At 47.7% G+C, this 12,373-nt stretch overlaps 1 protein-coding gene across 1 annotated transcript in view; it reads right to left on the minus strand.

Annotated features, from left to right (window-relative positions):
- Window positions 1–1,209: 1,209 nt before the first annotated feature.
- The window catches only part of aqr (aquarius intron-binding spliceosomal factor), a 97,642-nt gene continuing 86,478 nt past the window's right edge, over window positions 1,210–12,373 (minus strand). The window contains 3 exon segments of the mRNA XM_042105144.1: window positions 1,210–1,816; window positions 4,523–4,636; window positions 6,688–6,856. Coding sequence (XP_041961078.1) covers window positions 1,481–1,816; window positions 4,523–4,636; window positions 6,688–6,856 — 619 coding nt within the window. The 3' untranslated portion in view covers window positions 1,210–1,480.

Raw genomic sequence — 12,373 nt, forward strand, 5'->3', positions numbered from 1 at the left:
GAGAGAGAGGGAAGGAGGAGAGTCCCCGTGAAGTAAGATGTGACTGTATTAAAATGATCTAACAGTCAGCAGAGGGGAGGGATGGAGAGAGAGAGATAGAGGGAGCAAGAGGACAAGAGAGAGAGAGAGGGAGAGAGAAAGAGAGAGAGAGAGAGCAAGAGGACAAGAGAGAGAGAGAGGGAGAAGAAACTCCTGCACTAAACATTACCATCTATATCTAACAGAGGGAGGGAGAGAGGGATAGAGAGATGAGGAGAGAGAGGAGAGAGTCTGCTGAATGAAGCCACTTCTGCCTCAATGCTACCCAACAGCTTGCAGAGAGGAAAGAGAGGGAGTGATGGAGAGAAGAGAGGGATGGAGGGATTAGGGAAGGACGGAGAGAATGAAAGAGGGATGAAGGAGGTAGGGAGCAAGGGATGGGAGTGAGCTACTGACTGAAGCCACTTCCGCCTCAACGCTACCCAGCAGTTTGCAGAGAAGTTAGAGAGGGGGCAATGGGAGCGAGGGATGGAGATTAGGGAGGGAGAGAAAGAAAGATGGATGGATGGATGAGGGAGGGAGGGAGGGAGGGGAGTGAGATGCTGAATGAAGACACTTCTGCCTCACTGCTACCTCCAGATGGGGCTGGATGGCCCGTAAACAACGCGTCTACAACAGCCCAGACGCCTCTCGCTGCTCCAGCCATCAGACGCTGGAGATGCTCACTCAGTTAACGCTGGAGGGGGGGGGGGGCAGAAAAGCACAGTCGACATGCTGGTTAAACGGTTTTGTTGTGTAGCGATGTAGCACAGCGGGCAAATCTAATCTGTGCTGTCTTGTGTGGGGAGTAAAATGAGGGCAATGGGAGTCTTGTGCCATTGATTGTGTTTATTTGCTGGAGCAGCGAAGCGTAACTCAACATAATGGAGATGTAAAGGAAACAGGCTATAGTGGAATTACTGAGAGAGAGAGAGGAGAGAGAGAGAAAGGAGAGAGAGAGGGAGAGAGAGGGAGAGAGAGGGAGGGAGAGAGATAGAGAGGAGGAGAGAGAAACAGACAGACGTATTAAAGACCTTATTACCTTAGGCTACCTAGGCTACCTCTGGGACTTCCATCTCTCCCAGCCACATCTAGGTTATGCCATGGCTGGTCAAGCCGTTATGGGAATCACGCCAGCACACGCGCACACACACACACACACACAGAAAGAGATTCACCAACACACTCTAGTCTAATTTTATATCTTTATTAAAAAAAGGACATGTTACAAACAGTAGAAAACAAATCTTCTGTGAGTTCCCGATCCCCAAGTAGAGAAAACTAAAGCAAATCAGCAAGAAAGAAGCAACTCAGCCAGAAAGAAGCAAATCACTGGCTGTGGCGGGAAGATTCTTGGTCATGGCATGTGCATGTGGCTATTCCTTGTCCTGTTTGTTGTCAGCCAGGTTGGGGTGTGTGTCAGTGTGTGTCAGTGTGTGTGTGTGTGTGTGTGTGTGTGTGTCTACTCCTCGTCCTCTTCACTGTACTCGCTGTCGCTGTCTCGGCCAGGGTGTTCTGGCATCTTGGGGTGCTCCTCCTCTTGGGGTTCCCCTTGGACGGGTGCGGGGGTTGCTGATTGGCTGCCTGTGGCACTGGGCTCGACCTCCATTGGCTGCGGGGGCTCAGGATCAGCCCCCTCCTTGGCCTCTTCGGCTGGGTCCGCCGCTGGGTCCGGCTCGGCCTCTGCGGCTGGGTCTGGCTTGGCCTCTGCGGTTGCTTCTGGCTCGGCCTCTTCAGATGCTGGTTCTGCCACCGTCTCCCGCACCTGACGAGGAGGAGGCAGCAACTGCTGCTGCTGCTACAGGAGGGAAGAGAGAGAGTTACAATGAGAGAGGGAGAGAGAGAGAGGAGTTAAAATGAGAGAGAGGGAGAGAGAGAGTTAAAATGAGAGAGAGGGAGAGAGAGAGTTAAAATGAGAGAGAGGGAGAGAGAGGAGTTAAAATGAGAGAGAGGGAGAGAGTTAAAATGTGAGAGGGAAAGAGAGAGTTACAATGAGAGAGGGAGAGAGAGAGAGAGGAGTTAAAATGAGAGAGAGGGAGAGAGTTAAAATGTGAGAGGGAAAGAGAGAGTTACAATGAGAGAGGGAGAGAGAGAGAGAGGAGTTAAAATGAGAGAGAGGGAGAGAGTTAAAATGTGAGAGGGAAAGAGAGAGTTACAATGAGAGGGAGAGAGAGAGAGGAGTTAAAATGAGAGAGAGGGAGAGAGTTAAAATGTGAGAGGGAAAGAGAGAGTTACAATGAGAGAGGGAGAGAGAGAGGAGTTAAAATGAGAGAGGGAGGGAGAGAGAGAGTTACAATGAGAGAGTTAAAATGAGAGAGGGAGAGAGAGATAGAGAGAGAGTTACAATGAGACAGAGGGAGAGAGAGAGTTAAAATGAGAGAGGGAGGGAGAGAGAGTTAAAATGAGAGAGCGAGAGAAAAAAGAAAGAGAGAGTTCAAATGAGAGAGGGAGAGAGAGAGGGAGGGAGGTAGGGAGAGAGAGAATGAATGAAAAAGAACGGGGGGAAAACAAAGGGAGAGCAGAAGATAGAGTGAGGAGGAGAGGAGGAGAGGAGGAGAAGAGGAGAGAGAGAGAGGGAGAGAGGAGGAGGAGAGAGAGTGAGGAGGAGAGGAGGAGAAGAGGAGAGAGAGAGAGGAGGAGAGAGAGAGGAGGAAGAGAGAGGAGGGAGAGAGAGTGAGGAGGAGGAGGAGGAGAGAGAGAGGAGAGGAGGAGAGAGAGGAGAGGGAGAGAGAGTGAGGAGGAGGAGGAGGAGAGAGGAGAGGAGGAGAGAGAGAGGGGGGGAGAGAGAGAGAGAGAGAGAGAGGAGATGAGGAGGAGAGAGAGAGGAGGAGAGAGAGGGGGGTGGAGAGAGAGAGAGAGGAGATGAGGAGGAGAGGAGAGAAGAAAGAGAGAGGAAAGAAGGAGGAGGAGAGGAATTGAAACGAAGAGACAAAGAGTGAAATGAAATGAGGTGAGGGGGGAGGGAGGAGAGAGAGAGAGAGGGGGAGAGAGAGAGAGGGAGAGAGAGAGGGAGGAGAGAGAGAGAGAGGGGGAGAGAGAGAGAGAGAGAGAGAGAGAGAGAGAGAGAGGGGGGAGAGAGAGAGAGGGAGAGAGAGAGAGGGGGGAGAGAGAGAGGGGGGGAGAGAGAGAGGGGGGGGGGAGAGAGAGAGGGGGGGGGGGAGAGAGGGAGGAGGGATTAGAGGGAAAACAAGCACAACAATGATGTCATCTTGTCTAGTCCCCTGCTCATTTGTTAATTCAAGAAAAAATATATCTGCAATTCATGCGTGTGTGTGTGTGTGTGTGTGTGTAAGACAGAGAGAGAGAAAGGCATGCAGACTGTGCACTCTCTCACTGGCATAGTGGAAGGGGTTGGGGGTTGGATAGCAGAGCAGTTTAATTTGTTGGGAAAACATCATCAACTCAACGGCACTCCTCACATTGAAGCTCACTGCGTGTGTGTACGTGTGTGTATGTGTGTTTGTATGTTTGCAAGTATGGACTCTGATGATTTTAAGTCTATATGTGTCTATGAGCAAGGTTATGTGCTCATGAATGTTTGTATGTGTGTGTGTGTGTGTGTGTGTGTGTGTGTGTGTGTGTGTGTGTGTGTGTGTGTGTGTGTGTGTGTGTCCATTTAAGGCAATTTAATGGTATCGGACTGAGCACTGTGTGTTAGAGAAGTTTAAATATGTTTTTTAAAATCTATGCTAGTAAGATATTCAAACATTTTCAAAGGTGGGACCTTACTAAAAACATCAACCACAGAATTTTGGTGATAAAATTGTTGTCTTTTGGTTTTCAGGGCAGGGTGTGTGGGTGTGTGTGTTTGTGTGTGTGTGTCTGTGTGTCTGTGTAGTGTATGTATGGTGTGTGTGTGTATGGAGCATGTGTGTGTGTGTGTGTGGGCAGGGCACTGCACAGTGCTGCAGACTCTAATTAGCAGTAATTTATTCCTTATCCAGAATGCTGTGCTCACGGCCTGTTAAGCCTCAGTGTGCAGAACTCACACACACACACACACACACACACACACACACACACACACACACACACACACACACACACACACACACACACACACACACACACACACACACACACACACACACACACACACACACACACACACACACGCTCCATACACGCACACGCACACACACATGCTCTGCACACGCACACGCACATCTGACCCATCTCGGGTTCCACATTAAACTTTAAACAGCAGAAACCCTCCCAAATGCCCACTGCTAGGGATGAATTATACAGCAGCCAGGTTGGAGGCACTGAATGGCTCTGTGCGTGACACTGCATGCATGTGCACAGAGTGAGGTTGACTGATTGTGTGTGTGTTTCCTGTCTGTACAGTTTTGTGTGTGTTTGTGTGTGTGTGTGTGTGTGTGTGTGTCTGAGAGGGTGATTGTGTGTGAGTGTGTGTATGTGTGACTGTGTATGTGTGTGTGTGTCTGAGAGAGTGATTGTGTGTGTATGTGTGTGTGTGTGTGTGTGTGTGTGTGTGTGTTACCTGTCTGTACTGTTGGGTGCGCTGCATCATGTGTAAGTACATGTTGTACACCAGGTTGGCCATTTCCGGCATGTTCTTGATCGCTTGGTCGGGCTGAGAAGAGCGATCTCCAGTCTGAAAAACCCGAGAGAATGAGACACACCAAGAGTGAGTGAGTGAGTGAGAGAGAAAAAGCAACTCACATTCATGTGAAGAAACAACAGTTAAACAAAAAAAAACAAACAAAAAAAAGTGCAATGCAAAACCAGCAGCTTCAGCCTCTATCTGTTAGGCGCCTTTAATTCTGAAATTGCCTTTGTGGAAAAGCTGCTGTTTTTGGGTCAGGTGTATAAATAGCTTTACTGTCAGTTAGTATGCATCTGTTAATAGCACTACAAAGGCAACAGCAGGAAGTGTGTGTGTGTGTGTGTGTGGGTGTGTGTATGGAGCATAGGAAGAGACACAGATAGCCATGCTCCTTGTGGTGTGTGTGTGTGTGTGTGTGTGTGTGTGTGTGTGTGTGTGTGTGTGTGTGTGTGTGGAGCATGTAGGAAGGGACACAGATAGTCATGCTCCTTGTTGCCGTGCAGGATATGAATACGCGTCTGCATTTAGGCTATGGGAAGAGATCATCTCAGCAAAATGATCAAAGAAGAATGAATCTCAGGAAGTCATCAGGACCCGTACTGAGTGAGGTTTTGTTCTCCATGGAGAGAGGCATGTGGGGAATTTATTCTCTTGCTCAGTCAGTTAGTCAGTCACTCACTCACTCAAACACACACATGCACACACACACGACAGATGAACCCAGGTGAATCCTACTGAAGCTTCACTACTGAGCTTTTGAGAGCACCAGAGCAGAAGCAGAAACTGTGTGTGTGTGTGTGTGTGTGTTCGCTCCAAAGAGCCATCCCAGAGGAGAGGACCTCTCGTGCCACCGGGCACAGGGGAGCATGACTGCTCTGTTAAACACATACACACACACACACATTATGACGTAACAGCCAGACGCGGGCTGTCTGACACCCGTGTGCCAGGCAATGACCTCTGACCTCAGAGCTATTTAAAGATGTGTGAATCAGGACATCACTCTCCTCTCCACATATGACCATATCATGACTATTATACTATAGATGACCATTACTATAAATGACAATTAGTATACTGTGACAAAGTATGCACGTGTGTGTGTGTGTGTGTGTGTGTGTTGCATATCGAATTCAATTGATTTTGCACCCATTTGTGAGCTTTTATGCTGATGACTTAGATAGCTGCGTGCAGCGAGTTGGAACGCCTGATGCCACACAGCTACGTCACATAACACACACACACACACACACACAAACAAACAAACAAACCCACACAGATCCAAACACTCACGTGTGCAGCTACATCAAATAACACAGACACACAAGCAGACTCTCACACACACACACACACAAAAATCACAAAACATCTCAGCCGTACAGAAGCACAAAGGGGACCGGAACCACACACACAGCCATTGATCGCTGCCAGATGCTTTGTTCATATTACATTAGAGGGAGCAACATGAATGTATGCGTGTCTGTGTGAGTGTGTGTGCATGCAAATGTGTCTGGGTGCAATGTATGCGTTTTTGCACACACAGGGGCAATATTTCTCTGGTGTGTCTAAGCACAGCTGTAAGTGTGAGTTTCTAAGAATATGTGTGTATTGTATGTGTCTATATGTACCGGTTTATGTGCTGATGTGTGTATGTGTGTGAATCTTTTAGTATGTATCTGTGCATGTCTTGTGCGTATATGTGCCAACACGTGTGTTTCTGTGTGTTTAGTGTGTGTAGACTTTGCACTCATATGTGTGTGTGTGTGTGTGTGTGTGTGTGTGTGTAAAAGGTACCTATATGCATTTTTCTACTATATGTAAAAGGTAAACATGTGCATTTTTCTACTATATATGTAAAAGATAAACGTGCATTTTTCTACTACCGGTATATATAAAAGGTAAACATGTGCATTTTTCTATATGTAAAAGGTAAACATGTGCATTTTGGAGCAGCATGAATGTACCATGCCAATGAATGTAACTATTAAAATATACTATAGACAGATGTGTTAACTTTATATATCCAACATGGCATCATATTATATCATATAGGGCCCTTTCTCCTCAGTCTTTAGGCCATGTGGCGCCGCCCTACCCACCGGCTCAGTGAAGTACTCATTAGGGCGAATGTGCAGCTGCATGGGTCTGGCTGTGAGCTGGTTGAAGGCTGGCGTCAGCTCGAAGCAGTTCTGGAACAGAGACACTCGGGCAAAGATGTAGAGACCCAGACGGGCTCGAGACATGGCCACCACCAGACGCCGCACATCCCTGAGAGAGAGAGAGAGAGAGAGAGAGAGAGAGAGAGAGAGAGAGAGAGAGAGAGAGAGAGATTTAACATCCATTTATTAAATCAATCTTCTAACCACAACATCTACCAGCACAGTACAGTATAGACCTCCTGCTCTAGTATAGGCCCTCTGGAGAGGGGGAGGGGGAGGAGTGGCAAAGAGAGGGACATTAGACTGAAAACTTCATACAAATCACTGAAGACCCATCAGATCAAATCAACTATATTTTTTACTAGCTAATGCAAGCCACCCTGAAACATTTCTGCTAACTATTGCTTCCCTGTCAGCCCACGCATGTCAGCCCTAACTAAATCAAGGTGCATGCTGGGACAAGGCTCTCCTCTCCACTGCTACTACACAGCAGAAAGGATGGAGAGAGAAAGAGAGAGTGAGAGAGGAGGAGAAAGAATGGAGAAAAGAGAGAAACAGAAAGAAAGAAAGAATAAGAGGAAACGAAGGAATGGGGGAAAAGATAGAGAGAGAGAGGGAGAGAAAGAGAGAATGATGGAGAGAGAGAAGTGTCAGGGCAAGAGAAGAGAGGGAGCAGAATCTGCACGGGTATGAGATATGGCCATCTTGCAGGGATATGCAAGAGAAGCAGATCTTAAAGGTTACCTAGAAACCAGGAGGACAAAATATGCGAAATATGCAAGACGGAGGATGAGGGAATCACTAGGTGAGGAAATGTCAGGAAGAGACACACATGCTGACAAGAGCGAGCGAACAAAGACAGGAGGTGAGCTGGTGAGGAGAGAGGAAACATGATTAGCAGATAAAATACGGAGATCTGAACACTGCTAAAATGAAGAGGAGTGAGACAGAAACACAACAAATTGATCTTTAATTTATTTGCCATATATTGTACTCCAAGCATTCTCTATGTAAACTTTATGTTTAAATGCTATAAATGCTTATGTTTAAACGCTTTGGCAATGCAAACATATATGTCATGCTAATAAAATACTCTTGAACTGAATTAAAAAGGGAGAGAAAGGGGAGAAAGACATTAAGAAATAAGAGTGCAAAGAAGGTAGAGCAGAGAGATCAAGAAAGGGTGGAGCGGAGGGAAAAAGAAGAAATACCACGAAGCCCCATTCATTTCAATAGCCGATGCTAGGCTAGCTAATTCAGCCATCATTTCAATAGCCGATGCTAGGTCTAGCTAATTCAGCCATCATTTCAATAGCCGATGCTAGGCTGGCTAATTCAGCCATCAATTCAATGGCCGATGCTAGGCTAGCTAATTCAGCCATCAATTCAATAGCCAATTCTAGGCTAGCTAATTCAGCCATCAATTCAATGGCCGATGCTAGGCTAGCTAATTCAGCCATCATTTCAATGGCCGATGCTAGGCTAGCTAATTCAGCATCATTTCAATGGCTGATGCTAGGCTAGCTAATTCAGCCATCAATTCAATAGCCAATGCTAGGCTAGGTATTTCAGCCATTCATTTCAATAGCCAATGCTAGGCTAGGTAATTAAGCCAATAATACAATATAATAGTATTATACAATAGTACACTTTACAACTGGTGTGTACACTTTACAACTGGTGTTGTTGTCCTGAAAACACAACACTTCTGCTGCTCTTACATAACTTGCACCACTATGCCACTTTCTTCTTACTTAGGTCAAACAGAACTACCCAAGCCTTTTATTGGCCTGAATTTGCACTAGTATTTTTATTGACTGTCTATGCACAATTTCAACCACATTTTGCTGCTCTTATTTTTTCATTATTATATGTGCCCTCTTATTTACTGATTTACTTACTTTTTTGTTTACTTGAATGTTATGTTTGTCTGTGGACTTAAATTGGAAAAATATGTCTTGTCTTCACCGTGGGATAGTGAGAAACGTAATTTCGATCTCTTTGTATGTCTGGAACATGTGAAGAAATTGACAATAAAGCTGACTTTGACTTTGACTTTAATGTGTTCAGTGGCCAACTGCATCCCAGCGGGCCGCCACAATCTTTAAAAATGGCGTCCGACATGTGCTCACTTTTGCCCTGCACCCGACTGGCTGGTTTGTGAACATCCAAGCACAAGTGAGCCCCAAGTTGGACGCCATTAAAAGACGATAGTGGCCGGCTGAGATGCTAACTGGCTGAAGCTAACCCTCCAAATTCTGAACCCCACTGAGAATGAAATACAGGTGACCAGAGTACAGAATGACCAGAGTGAGCAAGCAAGGACAGGGAGAGAGGAGGTGCAGCTTAGGTGCGTGATGACCAGAGTGAGCAAGCGAGGAGAGGGAGGTAGAGAGCAGGGTGCAGCTTTAGAACATGAACAGCTGCGAGAGGAAGAGACACAATTATATAAAAAAGCTATAAATACACATAAAACCAAGAAAGGAGAGCAGAGCAAAGAAGTCACAAAGAAGCTGCGATGAAGAGATGAGGAGAAGAGAAGGAGGAGAGAAGGAGAGGAGGAGGAGGAGGAGAAGAGGAGGAGGAGAGGAGAGGAGGAGAGGAGGGAGAGGAGGAAGAGAGGAGAGGAAAGGAGATGAGAGGGAGAAGAGAAGGAGGAGGAAAGGAGAGGAGGAGAAGAGAGGAAAGGTGGAGGAGGAGAGGCAGAGGAGAGGAGGAGGAGGAGAGGCAGAGGAGAGAGGAGGAGTAGAGGAGAGGAGAGGAGAGGAGGAGGAGGAGAGGAGGAGAGGCAGAGGAGAGAGGAGAGAAAGGAGGAGAGGAGAGAGGAGGAGGAGAGGAGAGGAGGAGAGGAGAGGAAAGGAGGAGAGAGGAGGAGGAGAGGCAGAGGAGAGAGGAGACGAGACAGGACAGTTCCCTTCTTCCCCATGTTTGGAGTCAGGAGGGGGGTTAGCAGCGAGGCTAGTGTTCCTCTTAGCCGTTGGCCTGAGATAGCCTCCTCGCCGCTGTGATTAGCGCTGCAGAGAGGTTAGCATCCCCTTCGCCGCTGCGATTAGCGCTGCAGAGAGTTAGCATCCCTCCTCGCCGCTGCAGAGTATCTCTAATAAAGCTGCTCTCTTACAGACACGCTCGGCACTTAGGACTCCCTGCAGGCAGGCATGCTAATGAACGGTAGACGCCTCATCGTCAACCTCACCGATAAGGCTGCTGTGTTACAGGACACAGACACAGACACACACAGACACACACACACACACACACTTACACACGCCTGTTGCAACCATTTCACAGTGAAGAGCCACAAGTCTAATCTCAAACCCATACATAGCACGTGGCCATAGGACTCCACTGAATCAGAGCAGGGCCCTGAATGGCTAGCTATTTAAAGAGATGCATCCCAGGGCCGGGCCTGGACCCAGTTCTGAGAGGCTCTCCATCCCAGGGCCGGGCCTGGACCCAGTTCTGAGAGGCTCTAGTCCAGCTCTGCCCACTCTGGCTGTGGTCTGGGGGTCTTCCGTCGAGATGGGCATTCTCCGTCCTTTCTGTTTAGAGGGCGTTTTAAATATTAATGTTTCTTTAAAATGTATACGCCTAAATGCCTTTGGGTTAAAAGCATACTCAGTAGGTCAAAGTCAAATTCTGGACAATAAGCATTTTCAAAACTTTAAAAACCCATCAAAATCTGTTGAGCCATGACCAAGAGAGGACCTGCGTGGTGTTGCTCATCACGAATCACCTCTCAATTCCTCACCAGTATTGTCACTGACAAGGAGAGGCACCAATCATTCTTACACTTGGTGCCAGTGCAAGTCACTTTCTATAAACAATACAATCCATAAGACAGACAGCAACATGTAAACATGATGAACGTGCAGTGGTGAAGGATTTCAGTAAAGTGTAAACATGATGAACGTGCAGTGGTGAAGTGTAGTGTTTTCACTAATGAGAAGACATATCAACACGGCTGAAACTCGGCCTTCTCCACAGCTCGTGTCGCTTTGGGACGGAGAGGCTCACAACGCTCACGAGTAAACAGGCGAAGCAGGAGGGCGTGTCAGGACGAGGGGGGGGGGGGGGTTATTGGAATGTGGGGAATTTGGTTGGCATGGCCACCTAAGTGCGTGGGTCACACGCCAGTCAGCAGATGAGTACTGATTGAATGAGCCAAGGAATGCCGGCCCAGGACATCTGTGTTGAGTGGTGTTGCGTTGTGTTTCAATACCTTGAAAATCCATTACCCCAAAAAAATCCAACAGAATCAAAAGCCTAACAAACACTTACACGCAGTGTGCACATGCGCATACACACACACACACACACACACAGACACACAGGACACACACACAGTATTTACTTTTGTTAACTCCCACCCTGTGCCTTCTCTCTCGCTCGCTGTTCGGAATCCTGTACCCCTCCCTGAGTGGACGGCCCTGAGTCCTCTGGACGCAAACACACTCTCTGTTCTCTACGCGTCTGGACGGCGCATACGGGCTGTGTGCACGGGCTGGACGGCGCATACGGGCTGTGTGTACGGGCTGGACGGCGCATACGGGCTGTGTGCACGGGCTGGACGGCGCATACGGGCTGTGTGCACGGCTGGACGGCGCATACGGGCTGTGTGCACGGGCTGAACGGCGCATACGGGCTGTGGTGCACGGGCTGGACGGCGGCATACGGCTGTGTGCACGGGCTGAATGGCGCATACGGGCTGTGTGCATGGGCTGGAGCCAACTCACTCTCTGTTCTCTACGCGTCCCGATGGGAGCTTTATCAGATCATATCGGCTTAAAACACCACACAAACACACTCACGCCTGCTGCTTGGGCTTTGTGTTGGAGATGGTTATCCTGCTCTGTCTCTCTCACCCCCCCCCCCCCCCCACACACACATACACACACACACACACACAACACACACACACACACACACGCAGAGTAATATTTTGGCTCAGGACATTCTGCTGTATTTGAAAGGGTGGATGGGCCTATTCACGGAGCCAAATTGGCCCATGACACGATATGACTGTAATGGCTTATAAGAGTAATCACAGATAGAACACAAAGGGAAGTAATGGAGTGTGTGTGTGTGTGTGTGTGTGTGTGTGTGTGGTGTGAGAGAGACTGTACGTATGTATGTGTGTTTGTGTGTGGGGTGTGTGTTGCATATATGAAGTAAATGTTCAACTGTGTGAATATATATGAGAGCAAGTAGTATGTGTAAGTGTGCAAGTGTGTCCTGCATGAATGGCTGTGTGTGCATGTGTGTGTGCATGTGTGTGTGTGTGTGTGTGTGTGTGTGTGTGTGTGTGTGTGTGTGTGTGTGTGTGTGTGTGTGAGAGAGACTGTACGTATGTATGTGTGTTTGTGTGTGTTGCATATATGAAGTAAATGTTCAACTGTGTGAATATATATGAGAGCAAGTAGTATGTGTAAGTGTGCAAGTGTGTCCTGCATGAATGGCTGTGTGTGCATGTGTGTGTGCATGTGAATGTGGGAGGCTGAATCTGTGTCAGAGAGAGAGACATGTTTTACTATGAGTATATGTGCCTGTACGCATAAGTATACAGTGTGTGTGTGTGGTCCTAGAGAAGGAGGCGAGTTAGTAATCCCACCGAATCATGTCTACTCCC

This window comes from Alosa sapidissima, chromosome 1 (genome assembly GCF_018492685.1).
Source record: "Alosa sapidissima isolate fAloSap1 chromosome 1, fAloSap1.pri, whole genome shotgun sequence".
Classification (NCBI taxonomy): Eukaryota; Metazoa; Chordata; class Actinopteri; order Clupeiformes; family Clupeidae; genus Alosa; species Alosa sapidissima.